The sequence below is a fragment of the Canis aureus genome, chromosome 24 (genome assembly GCF_053574225.1).
Source record: "Canis aureus isolate CA01 chromosome 24, VMU_Caureus_v.1.0, whole genome shotgun sequence".
Taxonomy (NCBI): domain Eukaryota; kingdom Metazoa; phylum Chordata; class Mammalia; order Carnivora; family Canidae; genus Canis; species Canis aureus.
The window spans coordinates 5,659,066-5,682,383 of NC_135634.1; the positions used below are offsets into that span (position 1 = coordinate 5,659,066).

Genomic DNA, 23,318 nt, shown 5'->3' on the forward strand with positions numbered 1-23,318 from the left:
AACACACCCCTTCCCCTCAAATGTGGTAATGGTTATTTTCACCAGATATCGACATTATAAATCTGCCTTGTCTAAGCCTTGTATTCCAATATTACAAATACAAGGTTTTCACAAACAGACATCCATAAAAGTCAGCAGAGCATGACTTAGAAGCTCATACATTTACAGTACCTTCGACAGAGTCGGTTATGACCACATAGTGTCACTTCAAGAGAAAACTGTTGCAAGGTTACAGTCTGAATCCCACTTTCTAGCCAGATATAGGATAAATGTGTGCTGCTTGTCACAAAGGGAGGCTGGATGAGAAAGGCTGAAAAAAACCACTCAAGTCACCAGACTGATTGGTGGAAGGAAAATAAAGGACACACCACACAAACTGTGTTTTATTCAGCAGTGTACTAGAGTAACCACCGAACTTCTAGGATGTCCTGTTAAGGGAGCAGATGCATCACTGCTGTGAATCTAGCTTTTACCCCAATGTCAACTGTCAGCTTTGATGAACTCATCCAGTGAAACATGCTTATCTTAGCCACACCTAGGAAAACAGGAAGTGGACTCAAATGGCCCTGCAATGATTTCAGTAACATTTCCCAACGATAGTTTTGGTGAAAACTAAAATCTGCTTTTTCTATACAAGATACTATTGGGGGTAAAGAAATTATGTAAGACTTTCTCTTCCTTCCTACTTTGTGTACTGTTAAGGCTGGATGGAATGGGGAGGAGGTTGAAGGGAAACAGGTAAGCAGAGGAAAAATAGGTCAACTTTGCTTCTCACCACCTCTTCATTATTAATTCAACTACAGATGCTCTTTCCCTTCTCTCTGCTCCACAGACAGCCAGCACCATGAGCCAATGCCGCCCCCTCAACCGCCTCCTGCTCCCATCAGGCCAACAAAGTGGATAAACCCAGGGAAACAGAAGGAAGATCTTTTAGGACAAGCTGTGTTCACTGTTTAGAAATAGCATTGAAATATGCAAATTGTTTTCTCAAGGAATAGATGCAGAGATGGCAAGGTTCATCGTTACAGTACTTCCCCATAGCTGATCATAGTACTAAATATTTGCTATTGTTTTGTCCTCTGAGCTTTGAAGTATAGTTGTTATCCTATCTGCAGTCATTGGTCTTGGTTCAAAATACGCCCAAAATACAAGGGAATCACCAGGCTTAGGCTTTATTCTTGTCTTTGCCTCAGACTTACTTTATGACATTTAACGTATTGATAACCTACTTAGTGCTTGTGTCTTTATCTCAAAGTGGAATTAACAAACCCACTCTGTATCCTTTCTCCAAGAATGTGGTAAGCCTCAATTTTTTTTTTTAGGATATTCCATAAACAAACTGAAGAGAATTTTTTTTCCTATGGTAAGAACAGAAAAAAATTTGGATATCAGAGTGGCGCCATATTTGAGGCCTGTTTGCAGATAGACTGGAAAAGTGAGGTGAGATGCTTAAAATCTGACAAACCTAAACAGGGAGCTAAGGGATGCTGACTGATCTTGAGAAAAAGGACTAAAAGCCATGGAACATCCAAATTTAGAATGATTAACCAATAATAGATGGTTAATAGGGCGGGAAAGATAAGTAATCTAATTGAATAGCCTAAGAACCTCCCCTTTCGAGTGTTAAGACCAAATCCTCCCCGGTGATGGGTGCAAGATCCTGGGCTGGGCATCGCACCTGCAGACTGGCAGTCTGACCGAGTATTTTTATTTTTTGTTTCTGTTCCCTTACAGAGCTCCCAGCATGGAGGCTCCTCTACTTCCCTTGCATCCACCAAAGTCTGCAGCTCAATGGATGAGAACGATGGACCCGGAGAAGGTGGTGAGCTCGGGAGTTGGTGTCTTAGGAGAAGGCTTAGCTTGGGGGCGGGGGTGGGGTGGGGGGTGGGGACAGATTGGCTAAATTTCTTCAGGAAACTGTAACTTTTCAAGCATTATGAAACAGAAGCCTAAAGCAGCTCCTAGGGATAGGATTGCATATGGTTTCCCCCAGGGATCTCATCTACTCTATGGGAACAGGAAGAGCAAATTAGCCTAATTGGGAGATATTTCACATCCTTGGAAGGCGTAAGTATTCTAAGAAGCCAGCTAGTGCGTACTTTGAAAATAAAAGGAAGTAATTGTTGCTTGTGTTTTCCCGAATTCTGTTCACTTTCAGTATATTCAAGACAGTGCCCTCTCTTGATTGACTGTTACAGATGTACTCTAACATAAGCGAACCGAGTATGTGAAAATATGGCTTTACTAAGAGAATTACTTGATAGCCATTGCAAAAAATATTCTTTGTGCCTTAGGCTATTTCATTTTAGAATTTCTCTGTGATGTGATCAAAGGCCCTGGATTCCAGAACTGATTTTTTCACTAACTCACTGGGTTGTTTTGTTTTGTTTTTCCAATTTTTTTTTGAGAGGGAGAAGATGGGTGGTTGAGGGGGAGAGGTGGAGAGAGAATCTTAAGTAGGCTCCACCCCCAGCACAGAGCCTGATAAGTGTTCAATCTCATGACCCTGAGATCATGACTGAGCTGAAATCAAGAGTCGGACGCCTAACTGGGCCACTCAGGCTCCCCTCACTAGACTGTTTTGAATAACCCTCTTCATCTCTCTACATCTTAGTTCCTCTCCTATAAAATTGTATAAGACTGTAATATATACCTGTTTCTCCCTGGGGGTCATTTTCAGCCTCAAATCAATTATGAGAAAGTACTTAGGAAAGTGTAAGACTGATATAATCAAGCCATTGTTCAAGAATCAGCATCTCTTACTTGTTTGAAACATGATTTAATTTTCAAAAAAAGTACCTTTTATTATGTCAAGTGAAATAAGTGATACACACATGAATTATTTCCTGACTACCATGCAGTATCATATTTTTTTATATTTCCAGAAGTATGAAATTCAGCCATCTAGAAGTCTTTTTGTTCCACTGTGTTATATTTACCTAATGAAATGAAATGGTCCTTGGCTAAGACTTGGCACAGCCTTCTTAGTCAAAGCCTAAAGGATACATTTTTATCCATAGGGGGGGAAAAAATCCCAAGCCATGTGCTCCAGATGGGTGCCTCACTGATGCTCCCAGTGGAGGGAAGGATGAAGTACCTCCTTCCATTTCCCATCTGGAGTCAGCCTTGCTTCTGACAGCCAAGGATGGTTATTTTTATTATCCATGTAGTAAAGAGCCTTAAGACCGTGTCATCTGAGTGATGTTTTATAAATTCGGTGCTTTGCAGTGGATTTGAAAATTCTCCAACGATCTCCTCTAATTCCCATGGAGTAGACAAAAATCCCCAGGCTGAGTCTCTGAAACCAGAGGCTTCTCTGGTTGTGAGATGGTGGGGATTAGGGAGGGGGGTGTCAATTAGCATCAGCTCTCACTTTATTCTGGAGACCACTGTGATAGCTTCTGGTGGGTAAAGACTAAAATGTCACCTATAAAGAGGTAAAGAGGCTGCACAAAATGCCGAAGGTAAAAGTAGTAGCAGCAAATGTCCCACTTTTGTACACCACTTTCCAGAAATTCCTTCCACCCTAGGATCCAGAGTGGTGCAGACTGAGCATGATCAGAACCAGAATAAGAGTCCTAAAGCAGATGTGTGATAATTGTGAGTTTCCATTTGTTCTTCCCCGATGTTGCAGACTCCTGGAGAATACAAAATCACCAAGAAAGCCTGTGCACAACCTAAGGTTTTAATTTTATTTTGAGAAGAAATGTTTAGTCTCAGTTTATGATTAAAGGTCAGAATAGGAGCACATTTAGAAAGCACACTAGGCCTCCATCACATTTTGTATTCAGGTTGCCTGAGGGAGAGCTAGGATTTATAACTTTAAAGCATGTAAATTTTAGAGCCCAGCTATAAAAAGCTTTTTACACCCCAAAGATGTTAAAGGTTATCCAGTATATTTATGTGACCTAAGTGTGGCTTATTTAGTTTTATGGCCTTAGATATTTAAAGCATTATTAGGCATTTGTAAAATATTTCAAAATGCATTTTAAGGGGGAAAATGTGTTGTGTTAGTGGCACTAACATAATTGAAACTACAAAACTGTTCTGTTCACAGACATAATAAATATTGCAATTTTAACTCAACATCTGCTATGCAGGTTGCTGGTGAGAACATTTGTCTAAAATCTGCTCATTGATACTAGGCAGGCCGGGCAATCGGGGCTTAGTTCATAAGGAATTTTACGGAGATCTCCGTTTCAGGATGTAGTAAAGCTAAGTGTCCAAACAGCAGGCATGTGTCATGCTTGTCCAATGTCAAGCAGCCCAGGGTCCCCTATAACCTCCACTTTCCTCCTGAGCCATACCTAGGAATGTCATTTCTCTGAAGACGGTGGGTAGTCAGTCAGTAAACACTATTGATCAAATTGGCATGAAACGCAAGGAGCGAAAGTGTCAGCCACTCTTCCGTCCGTGGAAGCGGACGCCATACAGTCTGCCTTTCCTTTTGGTTTATCATTCGTCTTAGGAAGAACTGTTGAGTATACAATGTCAGCAGAGGGGGGGTGTGCCTCACTGTATAGAAAGTGACATATCGATTCTCAATCAGTTCCAGTCTATTAGATGATACTTCTAAATGTCTTTCTGGGGCAACATCTGTATTCCCTTTCCTACCAATAAAAATGTACTAATGATTCTTTCAGAAGTGTCGGAGGAAGGCTTCCAGATTCCGGCCACAATAACAGAACGATATAAAGTCGGAAGGACAATAGGGGATGGAAATTTTGCTGTTGTCAAGGAATGTGTAGAAAGGTGAGAAGGATATCATTTGCATCAAACTTTAAAGGAAACATTTGGCGTTATGTTTTCCAAGATTGTGTCTTTATTTGCCGTCTGTGGCACATATGGAATAGGTTACTGTCTCAACTCCAGATGTAAAAAAATTTTTTTTTAAAGAAGGAAAAGCCCATCTAACAACAGATTTGAAAAATGTAGTGATTCCCGGGACAATCTATAAATTAAGGACTTTGATTTTTCCTTTTTAATGTACTCAGCAAAACTTTGCCAGATCTTTCAGGTGAGCCCTTTCATTTTGTTTAAAAAAAAAAAAAAAAAAAAAGTATTGAATGGTTTTTTTTCTCTACACTTTTTTGAGGCATCTTCTAGAGGTCAGAACATTCTTGTATATGGTGTATACTAATGTACTATCATCAAATTAAATATAGTAACCTTGAAAAGCTTTAAAATGAGTATATACTGATCCCAACAAAAATGGTTTAATACATTAAAATGTTTCAAAATGAATGAGCTTGGTACTCTTGTGGGCGAAGGGCAAGAGGTTTGGAGTAAAAGGTGTATCTCTGAGATCCTGATACCTAATCAAAGACAGTGGCTGGTGGCTCCTAGATAAAGTGACAACTAATAAAGTCACAGCCCAGATTATGGCGGCCTCAAACCCCAAGCCCAGTGTTCTATTTGGACTTCATTTCTTGAACAGATTTTTGCTTTACAGGGACCTGGTCTGCCAGCAGCTCCTTCTCAGAGCTGGTGAACAGAGTGTGGAAAAGTTAGGGGAAACCCTGCTTTGTTCTTGAGGAAGTGCACATGCGCTTCCTGGGGACTGGCTTCCGTGTCACTTCTCTCTGCCCATGGTGAGGCTGGGCTCCTACTAGACAGCACTGTCTGAAAATAATGCTCCTTCACTCTACTCTACCTCTCAGAGAGGATGCCTTGGACTATAAGCTTTAGTCTTGGCAAGATCCAGAACTTGTTCTTCTCTAAGGGCTTTGATTTAGAAGCACAAGATTTGTGCCATGTTAGAGTTGGAAGTCTGCACAGGGCCTCAGGCATCACCAGGGTCCTCACTTGGGTCAGTGTCCACTGATTTGCTCCCCTACCCCCTTTGCCACTCTTAGGAAGATGCTTCCTCCACGAAGGCAGCAGAGCCCTCGTTAAGATACCTTTGTGCATTAGATCTCTTACTTCGCTCAACCGCAGCATACCACCTGGGCTAGGATATTCCCCCCCAGGGCCAGCAAGCCACTGTAGCAGCCACTCTGTGAAGGAGGGGCATGGAATAAGTAGTATAAGAAAACCTCTTATTAGTTACTGTTAGGCTACTTTTTCCCCCCTCTGCCCTCAGTCACCCCACTGCCACCAGAGTTTGACCATGTGTTACATCACTGCCAAATATAGAAAGTTCTCCATTACTTTTGTAGGCCTCACACCTCCAAAACCAGGAACAACCACTGTTCACTGAGCATAAACTACAGACAAAGCCCTTATGATTTTTCATGTAATTGCCGTAATAATCCCATAATACCAATATTGTCTTTGTTTTATATAAAGCATACAAAGAATGCTGTTAGAGAAGTTAAATGCCCAAGGTCGCTCTGCTAGTAGGTACTTAATAAGGCATAGGTCCAAAACCCACACTTTTGACCACTTCACTCCCTCCAACAAGGAGTCTCTCATGAGAATGTAGCTTAGCTGATCTAAAGTCACGCATACCACATTTGTCTCTGTACAAAAAAGATAAAAGTTAAATCAGGAGAGCCACTCGTAAGGCAAAGGGTGGAAGTGTGTGTGTGTGTGTGTGTGTGTGTGTGTATGTTTATATAATTTTATATTTCATTTCTACTTTTACTGATAGTAGATTCAACTCTTTTTAACTTTTTTTCCCATTGTGGCAGAAAAATCCCATTTTTAGCAGATTGCCATGCCCTTCCTATGTGGGGTATCTGGTTATCCGCCAGTGTTTGTCCTCTGTTCAGCCTGGTGTGGCAGCCATGTGCTGTTTCTCCTAGCTTGCTCAGAGATCATGATGGCATCTTAGTCTAACAGTTACTGGTCTTCCCACAAGAGAAATTTCTCATGTCTCTATCCAGAATTAATTTCTTTCTTTCTCGCTTGGATTGTGTTCATTTTGCATGAGTTCTCATCTTGGGTTTCATTGTATAAGCCTTTGGAGTCTAAACACCGATTGCCCCCAAAAGTTTCAGTGTTCTGCTCCTGCTGAATGAGGACATATGGCATGTGCCCTCTCTCCCTGGAGGCATCATGAAACATTCTCTTAATATTTTCCAGAGGTCCAAGAAAATAAAAGTGAGCTAAGAATGTTGTAAATGGCACACATTGCTTGCGGGGACATCCTGCCATACTTTGAAGGATGCATATGTATTAACAAGAGCAAGTATGTCCTCCTCTGTTAGTGATATGCTGTCACAGGGAAGGCTTTCCTACAACAATGGACACAATAATAGTGTTGCATAGGCCTTGTGTTCCACGGCCCTGTCCCAGCATAGCAGTGGTTGCCCCGTCCACTTAGATTTCTGTCTGTTCCCCTGTAGCAGTTTTGCCAGCGGCCTCAGGAGTCCCTAGGACATACCAGAGGAGGTTGGTGAACTGAGACTTGCTCTATTCTGAAGCTGTTTTATGGAATACTTGAGGTCCCAAAGAGAACTCAGAGAGCTGAAGAGACCCCTGAGGGCTCAGAGCATGAGTACAGGGCGCAATGAAGTGCCTTTCATCTTTGGCTTTCGGGGCTCTTCATGGGCTAATTACCTACAAGCCAAGGGTATAAGAGGTGCAGCTATGAGTAGGGCCAGTGTCTCCAGGGGCTTCTGGTCCTCCTCTCCACCTGCACTGCTTGCATTTTTTAGCAGTGTATGCATCAGAATTGTATTAAGGTTCTAGCTGCTCATGATTCCCTCTCTCCTTGCCTCCCCTATAAGCCCAAGGAACTGTGCAAGGAAACCATTGGCTTGAGCAGCGCATATAGGTGGGCTCAAACCCATCTGAACGGACAGGGACTTCAAGGCCACAATAATGGGTTGCATCTTCCTAGAAGGTCTTCAGAAATCTCAAGAACCTCCAAAACCTTGGACCTAAAGTCTGAAGCCATTTCCTTCTGAAGTGTGATTTGGAGGATGAGTCAGGGTGAAGCTTAGCTGTTTCTCAGCTAGCTGACAGTACTCTTCCTTCCCTTCTTCCTGAGGATGCTCTGGCACTGGGCTTGTGCTCAAGTTCAAAATCAGACTCTACTCCAGAGATGTCTGATAAGACATTCTGGAATGCCTCAATTCTCTGCTATCCGCAATTACCCTCTTCGGAAGAGGCTGAGATGGGCTTCCTTATGATTATGTGGCAAAGGAAGGGTGGTGCTTACTAACCCTTCTTTGTTGGGGTGGGGGGTCCTAACTGCCAACATTCTCTGGAATTTCCACAACTCAACCAACATGCTCGGAGCCTTTGGCTAGTTCAGGCTTACACTGGACATATTTGGGACTATAGAGAGGGACAAGACCCCCAGTCTCTTTGCTTGAGAACCTAATCCATAATGGATGGGTTGCCATGAAATCCATCAAATTCTACAATGGAAATGCTGTTTTTACTTTTCCACAGAACTTTAGTGCCTTGAAAACCTAGCACCACCTCCATAACAGCAACAACAAAAAGCACATTAGTCCAGAGCATCCCAATCAATAAGTGTTCTGCTGCCCCCCGCCGTCCCCATCCCAGGGTGAGGGAAGGGGGCTGGGTAGCAGACTGGCCCTGGGTTGAGAATCACTAAACAAGACTGCTTTCTCCAAACCATTATTTTTTAGCACAAACATTAAAAAATTAGATTTAGTTCAAATTCATAAAATTTGGAAATTTCTCTCTTAATAGTTCAAGCTCTAACCTTGGGTCAATCTTAATAGGAAGGAGACCTTACAAATTGAGTTCTTATATAGAAGGAAAAAGCAAACAAAGATTGTCCTGTTGCTGCTACTGCTGCTGCCACTGCCTTTGCTGTGACATTCAAAGCTCCGTGATTCTGTGCAAGGTCAAGAATGTAATTTCAGGAACGAGCAAATGGGTTATAGTTTCACTAGCAATCCTGGTGTCTGGTGTTCTCACCACAACAAGCTGTAGGCTACTTGGGACAAGGACCAGGTTTTGCTCATCTGTCTGAAATGCCCAGGTTTTGTTCACCTCTGTAGCCACCAAAGAACCCTGCTTGTAATCACTCACTGAAGAATTACACAGGCACAGTGGTCCTCAGAGTTAGGGTCCGCAGGAAGGCAAATACTTGGTTTAAGGTTTTATTTCTTGCCAAGTGTTTTCATTTACCAATTTAGAGAAAGAAGTTAAGTTTTTATACTTATGGTATACATTTAGTACTAACAGCTGTTTTCAGGTTTATTTTCCAGACTCAGCCACTTTCCTATAAACATATAATAATTAAGGATTTTATTAGGACTTTATGGTTCTGCCTTCAAGGAATCAAGAAAGAAAACTTGCAGTATTAATTTTGGTGGTCCTCTACAGGGCTCACCATCTGATATAAAATACGGGTCAATCTAACTGAGTTTTGGATCTTCCTTTTTTTTTTTTTTTTTTTTTTTTTTTGAGTTTTGGATCTTCTTACGTAAGGTTCTGGGTACTGAACCCATTAAGTCCCTTTTCCCAGTAAGCCCTGAGGCCACTGCAGCCCAGGCTTGCCCATATTTGTCCTTCAGTCCTAGGTTTAGGACATAACCTAATTGGCCTGGTGTCCTGGAAGCCAGCAACACACCCACTTGACCCTTGGAGATTCTACTCCTTGTCCGTCTGGCTGTTGAGGGAACTCAGCCTTCCTGGTTCCACACTAGCCCTTTACTTTGAGTCCTGTAATTTTACTTATTCCAGAGAAACAGGATCAAATGGTAACATGGGAAATGACAAAACTAATAAATCCCCCTCTTTTCTCACCAACACCATCCCTTTGTTGAGGCACAGAATGGAAGTGTCACCTCCACCCCAGCTCACAGGCCCTGCCTGCGATTGCTGGCTTTTATCACAGTGGTCAGTCCAATAATCTAGTTTTCTCTGTCATCAAATGAAATGTTTTAAACCAGATATGAGAGTGTCAGGGATTCAATTCTCAGATTTGTTTTATTTTTTATTTTTATTTTTTAATATTTTATTTATTTATTTGAGAGTGAGAGCCAGAGAGAGAGCATGAGGGGAAGGAAAGGGAGGGGCAGAGGCAGAAGCAGACTCTCCACTAAGCAGGGAGGCCAATGTGGGGCTCGATCCCAGGATCCTGGGATCATGACTTGAGCCAAAGGCAGATGCTTAGCCAACTGAGCCACACAGACACCCTTCAGATTTGTTTTATTATAGTTTTTTAGTGACTCATGAAAAGCAGAATCCAGAAATTATTCAGCTTTTAGTTTTCCTCTTGATTAGACGTTTTCAAATTTGCAAACAAACTCCTCAGAAACCTCCTAAGAAGAGACTACTTAAAGGGACCCCGGTCCTTTTATGAGGTGAAGAATCCTCTTGCATGTGCATGACTTCACTCTTTCATTTGTCCACGCAGGGGCCTGGAAGTATAGTGGGAGAAGCACTTTTAGCAAATGATATGAGTGGTGTCTAAAATGCCCTTGAGAAACACTGCTAATATCTGGCCTCTTAATTTATGGGCAAATTACTCTTGCTCTAAACATGTAACTAGGAAATCCCCCCTTGATTATTCATACTGAAGATTTTATTTTTATTTATTTTTATTTTTTTCATACTGAAGATTTTAAAACCCTATTTAAAACTTTTGTTCTTAATCAATCCGACTCCCACTGTATTCATTTGTATCCCTCAAGATGGCTTTTACCTATGGGTAAGAAGCTAAGCTGTTCTGGTTTCCTATCAGAAATGAAATGGCAATGCTTGTAAAATAGTGGCTTCCTATGATTATTAAGTATACATCTTTCGACAATAGAGCTGTTGTTTTTGGCACTACAGTGTCTTAGAAATGTTAACACAATTTAGGAAGCTATTTAAAGGTGCCTATATGACTAAGCCCTCCCTCCCACACCCATCACAGAGGAAGGTCAGAGTTGGCTGGGCTGTATATGAAGCAGAGTCCTTAAGAACAAGAGTCCTGGGTTTGTTTGTTTTTTTAAAGATTTATTTATTTGAGAGAGAGAGAGCAAGGGAGGAGGGACAGAGGGGGAGAGAGAATCCTAAAGCAGACTCCCTACTGAGCTCAAAGCCTGATGTGAGGCTCCATCTCAGGACCCTGAAATCATGACCTGAATTGTAATCAAGAGCTGGTAGCTTAACCTACTGAGCCACTCAGGCACCCCGATGGTGGTGGTTTTATTGCAAAAATGGTAACAAACAGCTCAAGATGTTTCTATCCTAGCATATTTGTTGTCTGTACACTTGGTCCACCCCTTAAGATTTACATATTTCTTTGAAAAAAGGAATCTTTTAAAAACTATTCACACCAGTTTGATGCAAGATATATGGGCTAATAAATTAATCCTTAACAAAATGACTCAACAGATTTGAAATTGAGTTTATTTTTTACAAATAACTTTCTCTTTGCAGGTCAACCGCTAGGGAGTATGCTCTGAAAATTATCAAGAAAAGCAAATGTCGAGGCAAAGTATGTATAAGGCATATTGTTATGAAAATAGGGGGTTGCTGGGGTAGAAACACGAAGATCAGTTCCCAAATAAACATAAGGTCACCCCAAGAATTGCATTTTGGTGGAATAGAATGTTATATATTTATTGGAACATAACTTTATCCTATAAATATTCTTGCAATAAAAGTTAATTGGAATGATTTTATTTCTGTTCCATTATCGTTGTTTGCCTCTTTACTTTCTTCATTTACTTTTGCAATGTAAGTTTCATTCCATCCTTCTATATGCAATTATACTTATCCTGATAGGCTGCAAGCATCATCTGAGGACCTTCAACATCTTTTGGCAGTTCTAGGCTGAGTATCTCAATCTAGGATATACTCATTCTCTTTTGCCAAAGCATATCTCCTTTGATCCTCAGTATAGTTTCACTCATTGAAGTTAGCTCCTCATGTATTTTGATGTGTATATTGATTGAGGTAACTTTTCTCTTCAACAGGAGCACATGATCCAGAATGAGGTGTCTATTTTAAGAAGAGTGAAACATCCCAATATTGTTCTTCTGATCGAAGAGATGGATGTGCCAACAGAACTGTATCTTGTCATGGAATTAGTAAAGGTGTGTATCTTAGAAAAAGAATAAACCCACAAGGTACCACACTTTCCTATCTGATCGAGCTCTTTATTTTCTATTTTATCTCCTTTATTTCCGTCTACCAATGTTTAGTCTTTCATGTCCATGTATTGGCATAACAGTTAAGAGTATTAACACTAGAGTTATACCGCAAGAATTCAAGTCCCAACCTTGACATATAGCTTTCTGACGTTGGGTATACTTCTCTGTACCTCTGTCTCCTCAAAGGTAAAATGAGAAGATTAATAGTACATACTAGGAGTGTTATGGTGAAGATAAGAAAGGTGGCTTTCACCATGTTCGTTCTTTCTTTCTTTTTTCCTTCTTTCTTTTTTTTTTTTTTTTTTTTTGTGAGGGGAAGGGCAGGAGAGGAAGAGAGTGAATCTTAAGCCCAATGTGGAACTTGATCTCATGGTTCTGAGATTATGACCTGAGGCAAAGTCAAGAGTCTGATACTCAACTGACTGAGCACCCTCCACTATGTATTTTCTAATACACAGAAAGTATTTGGTACCAATATGATCATTGTTGTTAAGATTGTAGTAGAAATTGTGTACTTTTTCACGAACCACATCCAAAGGTATCAACCATTCTTATTAAAAAAAAAAAAAAAGAAAGGAAAAGCTTTAAACTTTTAGTCACCAACGTCATAGAAAAATCACAGTAGAAAATATTCTGCTGCCTTTCAGTAGATGTTACAACCTCATCTTGTTACGTAAAATTACATTTGTATTTTATTAAATCATAGAATATGGATAGAAATGGCCATATATTGATAATGGCTGAATCTAAGTGAAAGGTGACTCTCCTGTTCCCTCTACTTCCATATTTAAAATTTTCAGTAACTAAAAGCTTTTACAAATTTAGTGTCTAGTGTTCATGAAGTGCTGTTTTTCTCAAGCCTTTTTCCTATTATGTTAATCTAACTGAAGGTGTAACTAATTTCTACTTTAGTTGTAAAATGTCGTAAATTAGTCACACCACCCTCTGCATCAACTGTGTGCACCCATCAGTGAGTGCCTGGGGCTCCGGGAACCATGTTTGGAATCACACGCCCCAGCTGGTGGCAGGAATCAGCACTGTGGAATGTGGCATTTCCTTCTGTAAAGACTTAAGACAAAGACAGCATGTAATAAGCTAATCTGTTACTATGTAGAAAAATGCTCATTTGAGGGCCCTTTAAGCTTTTATTATTCAGAGTTGCTTTACTCTAGATCTGTTGGCTTTTTTTTTTTTTTTTAGGGGTTATTTGTATTTGCAGATGAAGCCTGCTTTTTCCTACTTTATGTTAGGATTTGTTTCTTTCAGAGAAGTGGGACTTGTTGATTTGTAGTGAAACAAAGGTATTGCCTCATTTGAGACCGAGGGAGATAAAAATGGTAAACTATTATTTCAACAAAGAAAGGTTGATTTCAGTTATTTGGAAGATTTTCATATTGGTGCTTTATTGCCATGTAGAGTTTGGTAATCACCCATATTGTAAAATATACTTTCTCTAGGTCCAAGGATAATATTTTTACAATGATTTTAATTTTCAGAGCAACAAATTCAAACCATTCCTGTTGCCCTTCTGTACGCTGTTAAAAACTGATTAGCCTCCTTTTATTGGCTGATTCTTGAAGAGTTAAGACAAACAAATTTGAAGCTGAGAAATGAAAGCAGTGAAGGCTTAAGAGTTCAGAATGCATTTTGGTGGGAAAGCCTAGGCTGTCACTGAGATGCTTAGTCAGGTGACAATAGCTCAGTTACCACTGGGAAGCTTCACTTCACTTAACAGCCTTTTGCAAATTCCCTCTGGGAATTTGACCAGGATAGCCCAACAAGGCCAGAGAGTGTCTGCATAGTCCAGCATCGGGACTTCTCAATTGTACCACCAGATCACACCCTTACATTTAGGCTGCTCCACAACTGCTGTGAGGCCAGATCTGGAAGCATCCTGAGAAGTGAAGGCCAACCCCAGGCTTGAGTTGAAAGGCTCCCATAAACATTTCCCCGGAGAATTGTAGCTAGGGCCATACTTGTCATGAGTCTGATGGTGTGCCAAAGAGTGCCTGTGGCTTTAGGATAAACAAGGCCTGTATTCTAGAAAATAGTGAAGTAACAGTAATTACAAGTGAAATTCCATAATTAATAAGAACAAGACTTTAGACTTCTGCCTACAGATATGTGCCCATGCAAATTGCAAATGTGTTCAGAGGAAGGGATTCAGAGGCTGTGGCCAGGCCCTAACTGATCAGCAGGAGAGAGACAAAGGCACCAGATGGGACATTCTAGGAAGGGGGTTCTAAGAAGGACAGGCTTGGAACGCAGGGTGATTTGGGCATGTTTTAATGATGGGGGAAGAATATCCTCCCTGGAGCATAAAGTCGACAAACTGGTCTAGCTAGTGGCAGGAGATGCAATGAGACAGGTTGGAATTAGGAGGGCACCCGAACATGGAGAGCCATGGGAAAGGAATGCCAACTTTTTGAAGAGAGAAGGAGAAGGCCAACATACCAGGTGGGAAGGTAACAGTCAGTTCCTTGGATGCTTCAAATAAAGAGCCTGGGAGGCAGTGCAGGTTGTGAGGCCACATGGAGCCCCCAGGGATAGTGCAGCAATAGCTCTTAACCAGGAGAAGAGCTGTGTATGTGACATGCCTTACAGGAAGGACTGGCTGACTGCGTCGTTGAGGATGCAGAGGAAGCAAGCTCACAGGATGCCTGAAGCTTACCTAGATGACTAGGACAACTGTGGAGTCATCGCGGGATCATCATACACAGCCATGCACACATCTCACTACATCAGGGTGCTGTTCACATAGCCACACTGAAAATCCTGCCTCCTGGAGGCATGGAAACAACCTGTAAACCTGCATTTGGCAGCCTTACCTTTGAGAGAAAGAGAAAGCTGAGAAAGTGTTCATTTTGACACAAATGTAGGTGCTCAGGTTGGGAACTGTCAAGGCTGAATGGGCTGTGGGAGCAGCCTCCTGAGTGGAGGCTGGTACAGGGGAACAGAGGATAGGCCAGCTCGTGAAATTCAAAAATCATCAGCCTGTAAGGCCTATATTTTGCTTTTGCTATTTAAAAACAAAAAATGAAATCCCTTACCACATTAGGCAATAGATGAACACAGTTGGCTCCTGTGCTCAGCTATTTGGTGCATTGTGTGCAAGAATGATGCAAACGTTGTTAGTAAATCAGACCCAAATTTCTGAAAGGGTTTCAAATAAATAGAACTAAAATTGGAGCCTAAAAGCATTCTATTTCTCCAAATAACAATATGTTAGCAAGGAACAAGGGAAACAAAAGTTCAGATTATTCATCTGAACAAAATGGTCCTAGAAAACTTTCTTTGAAATTTCTCCACCCTCCTATCTCCTCCTCTCTTTCTCTCTCATCATTGAAATGACAGTTTCTGTCCTTTTCTCTGCTCCTTACAAAGAAGCACATTATTGAAAAAGAAAACATTACACCCACTCCAAGAGAGCTAAATCTAGAGAATGAAGCGAATGGAGTGTGTGTGTGTGTGTGTGTGCGCGCACGCGCGCGTACTTCATAAGGCAGCAGAACATTTTGTTAAGGATGTGATCTGCAGTATTACCTGTTTCTCATTCTGAGAGCTTTGGGATTATGACTTTGAACTTCTGCTGGCAGTTAGTATGAGGCAGTACATGCTGCCAGGGCACCCAGGGGTCACAGGCCTCTGCCCTGGAGACCTGGCTCCGCCTCTCCTCCCTGGTTGGGGCTGTGGAAACCACTGCACATTGGATGGCAGAGAATCCTCACCTGCTCCTTTGAGCTATGGAGGAGATGCCATACTGGCTTTCACAGTGGGGAAAGAAATCACCATAGGAAGTCTGTGGGCCTTTGCAATGGAAGTGGCAGGGAAAGCCCTAGGAGCCCAAAGATCCTGCATGCTTCTCCATCTCCTTGATAATCTGTCAGTTACCTCTCCAGGAGGCACCATTGGATCATCTGCTAACGTGCTGCTCCACCTGCTGTTCTCTTCTCAGGGAGGAGACCTCTTTGATGCCATTACTTCAACTAACAAATACACTGAACGAGACGCCAGTGGGATGCTGTACAATCTGGCCAGCGCCATCAAATACCTGCACAGCCTGAACATCGTCCACCGGGACATTAAGCCAGAGAATCTACTGGTAAGAGGAATTCTAACCTCAAGCATCCTGAGTTCTAAGCACTCATAAGTGAATATGAATACTTCTTTTTTTTTCCTTTCCTATATTCTTTTCTTTCTTATATTTCTTTTTTGAAAAGAAATATACTTTAAAGGCTAGTTTCTAGCTGGACTTGAGCTGGAAACTAACCTTTTTAAGTGTATTTCTAAGGGTTCCTGGGCTGTTGGGAGTACTTGACTAATAATTAGCATATAAAAACCTCAGACAGCCTTGGGGGAATAGAGCTTGGGAAATCCAGGGCTGTGGTTGACACCTTGGGCTAGACCAAGAGAGTCATGAGGAGTATTTACATGTATATTAATGTATCTACAGCACTTTGATGTTAAAGGTTTTTACTTAGTGGACACCTGGGTGGTTCAGTAGTTGAGCCTCTGCCTTTGGCTCACATCATGATCCCAGGGTCCTGGGACCGAGTCCTGCTTTGGGTTCCCCACAAGGAGCCTGCTTCTCCCTCTGCCTATGTCTCTGCCCCTCTCTTTGTGTCTCTCATGAATAATCTTTTTAAATTAAAAAATCTTAAATCTTTTTTTAAAAAGTTTTTACTTAGAAAAAAAAGGAAGCCCCCCCAAATTTAGTTTTCAATAATATGATCTAAAGGCTAAGACAATACATCATGAGTTTTAAAGACACCCTTCAGCATAAAAATAATCATAACACTGGTTTTAAAAATCAGAGACATGGGCAGCCCCGGTGGCTCAGCTGTTTAGCACTGCCTTCAGTCCAGGGTGTGAGCCTGGAGGCCCGGGATCGAGTCCCACGTCGGGCTCCCTGCATGGAGCCTGCTTCTCCCTTTGTCTGTGTCTCTGCCTCTCTCTCTGTGTCTCTCATGAATAAATAAATAAAATCTTTAAAAAAAAATCAGAGACATCCCTATCCCCTTCTATAATTATTTGTTTTACTTTTCTGAACTCCATGTCTCTGGGGCAACACTGAGAGTTCTTGAAGCAAACAAACGAGAGTCCTTTCCTAGTCCAGACGTTAAAGGGACAGTATTGGAAATAATTGAGAAGACAGAAACTGGGCATCGGCGAGCTGTCACTGGTGAATATGGGAGTAACATAAATTTTGCTGGCTTTCCATGCTGGAATTTTAATGAAACCTATTCATTTTCTAAACTCCCCCCACCAAAATAAATAAATAAATAAATAAATAAATAAATAAATAAATAAATAATAAACCCCCCCCCCACCCACCCACCCCAACTAAGATGCTAGTTCTTTAACTTTCATTACCCAGGCCCAAGAGTCATGTATTATATATTACTGTTAGTTTGTCCATCTCTTCAGAAATCTGGGAATTGAGGATTCTCTCTCTAAAGCAGTGCTTCTCCAAGGGTGGTCCAAGACTCCCTGCATCTGAACTACTCCCAGATGCCTTTTAAAAATGCAAATTTCTGAGCCTCCCTGCAGCCCTAGCAAATCAGAATCTGGTGACTGGTGACAGGGTACAGATCTTCGTGGAAACAAGCTCCCCCACATGACCCAAATGAGCATTTGAGTGTAGAAGCAGATGAGCAACTCAACTCCCACTACACAGAAAGGGCTGGTGACATCTGCTAAGATGGCCACCTACCCATGAGTTTGCCCTGCGCTTTACCCTCATCCCATTTAATCCTCACAACGGACAAATGGGGTAAATTCTATTACTGTCCCATTTCACAGGTTAAGGAAACTGAGTGCCTAGAAGTTAAAAGACCTGCATAAAGCCATTATAAGTCATATGTGGAAGAACTCCTATATCAGCCTAGCCCTGCCCTACTCCAGAGTCCAAGATTTTAACCTCTAGACGACATGAAGCTGTGCATGAGGGAGGTTTATTGCATGCTTGCTTTGTGCCAAATGTGGTGCCAGGGAACAGAGAGATGCCTTCATGGAGTTGAGATTCAAGTAGGAAAAAGAGGCATTCAAGAAATAAATACACATGCAGTTAGTTCACCGTAATTACGTTCATAAACTTGGAGCTACTGGCTAATGAAGGCAGCTGAGGTCAAGTGCCGGAGTTCTGACTTAATTGCCCCTCAAATTCCACATCTCCGCAGTCGCCAGAACATTCTCTTCTGCATAGTTGCCTCCGTAACCTGCAGCAATTTTCTCTTGTCTGCATTCATTACTCCTCTGTCCTGAATTATGTAGGATCATCTCATGGGAACAGACTCACAATTAGCCTTTGTTTAAAAATTTCTCTAAGTCCCAAAAATTCAGTGATTGAAAAATTAAAGTTTCATTTCCCCCCACCCACCCACCCTTTGCAGTTTGGTTTTGTGTGACACTGCTCACTTGCTTCTCACCAGAGCGTTATCTATTTCTGTAAATGCCATACATGATTACTTAGCAGGGTACTTTTTCTAAAATTACAATTTGCAGGACACTTTGAAAATACTGTGCTCGTTCTAACATATTTTACTTTTTTAAATTACTGAAAAAGAAAAAAGTTCACTCTTTTTTTCCTTTCTTTTCCAATGCAGGGATGTGAAATACACACACACCACTGAAGTCATTTGCAATATAGGTCTGATATATATGTATATGAACTAAAGTAATTCTGCTTCTCCAGTTTAGTACTTTCTTACTCTAGGGAAGTAATAAGAGTTGGTGAGTTTTACAGGGATAAATCTATTAAAAAATAGGTAGAAGAATAGAAAAATTGAACAAAATTAGGACATCACTAACTGAACTTGCGACTTCTGTTAATTTCACGTTCTGTTGACCTTTATGTGGAAATAAGAGCAAATCGTCATGGGAGGCACATTCACATACTGAGGATTTATAGTCAGATGCACCAAAGTTCAAAACCAAGTGCTTCACTCTTCCACTGGCTGGTCTTATGACCTTGAACAAGTTTCTTAACTCCTTTGAGCCTCCTTTAAGGGGATTTTATAAAGATAAAAAGATAACATGGAACTATTAGCTTCATTCTTTTTTATTCCCGTTTTATTTGTAATAAAAATTAAATTATTCCTAAAAATAAAACTGTTTCACAACAAATTATATGTTATAGAAATCATCTTGCATCTTTTTTGACATTGCTTTTAAAATTTTACTATCTACCCATGCATGGATTTGCCATCTCCTGGCAAAATGTAGAGCTAGAGACTATTTTTGAAAAATGCTATGACAAATTTAAAGATTTCGAGTCCATTTTTTTTACTGCCAAATAAATAAACTTACCAAATAAAAAGGCCTCACTCCACACTTTGCATTACTCTTTTATTAAGGAACCTCAAAAAAGCCTAAATTGTTAGATTACTAATAAGATTCTTGCCAGCTAAGTGTTTAATGTTTGTTATAACTAGCAAAGAATTATTTTTTAAGTGTCAAATTCAGCAATAGATTTTATTTTATACAGTACCATAATTATGGAACTTCCAGAATTTTTTATTTTTAATCCTTATAGAGATATATAAAAATGTTGTAGCTTGGCCTTAGGGATCTATATTGACCTATTCAAGTCTATGTATTTGTTAGGTCAAGGTCTTTTAATGAGAGAACATGATTTGATTTACAGTGGTGTTTCCAGCCACATTTGGTGTGAAAACTGAGAATTGACCCAATATAAGTACCCCCTATAGTTTTATTATTGTATCATTCCTAATTTTTTGTTTTGTTTGTTTTCTTTTGTTTTTGTTTTCACAAGTTAATCATCTCAATGATCTTACATGGTTCTTTTTGCTGTCAGTTCTGGAGCTTAATGATCCAGTTCTGGAGTGACCAGTGGGATGGGAGGGTGGATGAGATGAAAGAGTGAGTGAATGAGTGACACTTCTTCACAGACTAGAGGACAGACCCAACATGAGAGGTCCAAGCCATTCTTCAACTCATTCATTACACTGAGGACTCACATGGGCCTCAGTCTAAATGCCACGGAGTGGGGATAGTGCAGTGTTTCCCCAGCTATACTTGTGCACAGGACCTGTGTGTGTGTGTGTGTGTGTGTGTGTGTGTGTGTGAAGATAGTATATAACTAAAAGAGACATTTTGCTTTTTAAAAAACAAACAAAACCACCAGAACTGTCCTCCTGGGATCAACCGCCTTCAGTTTGCAGGAGTCACCACTAGATGGCAAGCTTGCACCCTTGGCAGGAAAAATTCTCAATAACAGCCTGAGTTTCTTCCAAGGAGTTGGGAGGGTCTTTTATTTTTTATTTTATTTTATTTTTTTAAGATTTTTTATTTATTCACGAGAGACACAGAGAGAGAGGCAGAGACACAGGCAGAGGAAGAAGCAGGCTCCCTGTGGGGAGCCTGATGCGGAACCAGATTCTAGGACTCCAGGATTATGCCCTGAGCCAAAGGCAGATACTTAACCCCTGAGCCACACTGGTGCCCCTGGGAGGGCCTTTTAAAATGTATATACAGATGCCACCTCCTTAGGAAAATCAAAGTATCTAATGGCAAAAATATAACTTAGAAGATGAGTTTTTGTTAGATTCCAGAAATAAACAGCCATTTTCTTGAAATATAAAAGTTTATGTTCAAAAACCTTTTTCCTTCTCAACTCCCCAGCTCTGGGAGAAAGCAGTTTCTCAGAAAATCTGCCTATCAGTACCAGAAATTTCCTTTTAGAAACTGTCTATCCAGGTATTTGTACCTGCTTCTGGCTGCCCATCAAAATGGCATGCCTAGCACATGAGCCTCTGTTTCACTAATTGGATTATACGTAACAGTAAGGTATCGTGTTCTTTCCAAGTGTTGATATGCTCCAGCTCCTCTTGGTTTCCAGTTCAAGCCAGCCCCAAGCCCACAAAATGGCAGATTTCCTTCTGCCTTAATCCCATGACCCTTAATCTCCAAATAAATCCATTTTATGGTAAGATAGCTAACTACACTGGTACACAAGGCAAGTGCCACAGATAGAGTGCATCTAGAAGACCTAGGCAAAAGCACAGTTGAGTAGATTTGCAGTCAGTCCACTGTCATATGATCTTGAGCCAGCAGAGTTTGACTGATGATTGGGGGATCCAGGAGAAAGGAGCCCGAGGCCTCTCAGGACTCTGTCACTAGCCCTGCCCCAACTGCCCTGCGTTATTATTGATGTGAAATGAAGACCTGTTGTGGCAAATGACAGAATTGGCCTTTATTACATGTAGCCATTGTCATTGAAAATGACCAAGCAGAACCTGAATGATCATTTTTATAGGTGTTTAGGAAAAAAAAAATTCTGCTCTCCTAATTTGGATAAAAGTTAAGGGAAAAATAGAAGTAAGACAACATTTTCCCAAAACATCATTTAGTATAAGAATATACCAGCTACTTTACTAGCACATTTGCTGAGGGCCTTCTTCCAAGGACCTGTGATTGCACGTGAGAAAACACAGGAAATAAAAGTGTAGTGTGTTGCCTTGGTTGGCCTGGGTCTGTCTGCTCCACTACTCATCCCTTCTGTCATTAGGGACTGAAATAGTATCACTCATCTCATTTAAAATGACATGGCCTTACTGGACTAGCAAAGATTAATAATAAGAACATATAGTATTGGAAAGGTTATTAGGATACCAATTATCTCACATGTGTTGGTGCAAGAGTAACTTCAGAGAAGCTTTCTGAAAGGTAATTTGCTAATAAATAATTGAAACCTTAAATAGTATGAGTATCCCATGATCAAGTAATACTACTTCTGCAAATGTAACCTAAAGAGAAAAAAATCAGATCTCTATCCATATGTAGGGTTGTTCATCTCAGTGGTTTTTAGTATGAAAAAAATATATACATATATTTGGAAACAACTTAGGGCACTAATTAGTTAAATAATGGCATGATGAGGGGGAAGGAGGACATTCTGGTTAAAATCTTGGACTCGGATGTTACCTAAGCTTAGGTTCTGGTTCTCCCACTTATTTGCTGTGCAAACATTGAACAACAGTGCAACATCTCTGAGATTCAATTTTGTCATCTGCAAAATATCAGTAAGATGACTTAATAGGTTGTTGTGAAGATCAGATAGGATAAAGAGCATGAACTCCTCAACACAATGCCCGACATATCCCGTGTGCTCAGTAAATAGCAGTGGTAGTAGCTGTTGGGATTATTACTGATGGTACATCCATGCAATGGAATATCCAGGAGCCACTGAAAATCGTGATGTAGATACATGCTTATTCACTCAGGATATATTGTCCAGTGGCAAAAGAAAAGCAGGAAAGAGAGGTAAAGAAAGGGCTGGAAGTTTATATCCCAAAATGTTAATGATGGTTATTTCTAGGTGTCAAGATTATGGGTGAGCTTAATTCCTTTCCCTCTGTAATTACCTGTCTTTTCTAATTTCCCTACAACGACATATTGGATATTGCTTGTGTGACAAAAATGTAATACGAGTTTTAAAAATTGCAATGACATTAAGTTCCCACAGTTTTAGCAAGGGGGTATGTATGTGCAATGGCTCACAGAATCCAGACGTGCCTGTTGCACGGATCTCACTGCAGCTATGTAGAACTCCCCTTTAGATAGTTTGATGACTCTTTTAAAGTGAGGATGAGAATCGGGCTTTCTGGAGTTTCCACTCATCCTCATTCTTCCCAAGATATCTCTAGAGTTAATACTTTAGGAGCTATTTTATTTTTCCCTCTGATATCGTTACCCCTCTTCTGACTTCTTTTTTTCCTGTTCTGACATCTATGCGATCTTTATTATTTGTTTGATTTCATAAAGATTTTTACATGTTTGATTTCATAAAGATTTTTACATTACAATAATTTTTTCCAGGAGGTTTAATTTTAAAGTATGTGGACCATAAAGTGCATTTTGTAAAATAATTTCCTGCATTAATGTTGTTTTACTTCACTTCTTAAAGATTAAAGGCTTAAATTTAATTCATTTTCCTTAGAAAGGACTGTAAAGGCCATATATCGTGGCTGGAAGAAAATCAGTGTCTTTTTTAAAGGGACACCATATTTGTTAAAAAGTAAATTGACTTTTTTTCATGACTGTCAATTTCATGCCACCTTTGTTCAATTCTATTTGATGAGAAATTTTTTTAGTACCTATTGGGCTCCTCTGTGAAAAATATTTCCATGGATACTAATGATTCATTAGCCAGCATTTCAGCAGGGTTATCTTTGAATTCACAGCAACATTGAGAATTATGTTTGTTCCAACACATCTGTTATATTAGTCAGCTTTTAGTTCTCTATTATGGGAATCTCAGAAACCATTTGCCTGGGTTCAGGT

At 40.5% G+C, this 23,318-nt stretch overlaps 1 protein-coding gene across 12 annotated transcripts in view; it reads left to right on the forward strand.

Moving 5' to 3' along the window:
- DCLK1 (doublecortin like kinase 1) overlaps positions 1–23,318 on the forward strand; it is a 341,902-nt gene that overhangs the window by 274,731 nt on the left and 43,853 nt on the right. For 4 of the 12 annotated variants that reach the window (XM_077868080.1, XM_077868084.1, XM_077868082.1 and 1 more), the window contains exons 7-11: positions 1,735–1,822; positions 4,644–4,752; positions 11,299–11,356; positions 11,838–11,957; positions 15,970–16,116. In XM_077868080.1, the coding sequence (XP_077724206.1) occupies positions 1,735–1,822; positions 4,644–4,752; positions 11,299–11,356; positions 11,838–11,957; positions 15,970–16,116 (522 nt within the window). Of the gene's footprint in view, positions 1–832; positions 1,005–1,322; positions 1,441–1,734; positions 1,823–4,643; positions 4,753–11,298; positions 11,357–11,837; positions 11,958–15,969; positions 16,117–23,318 lie in introns of those variants that run through there. The other 8 variants (XM_077868083.1, XM_077868081.1, XM_077868087.1 and 5 more) reach the window with 4 other exon arrangements.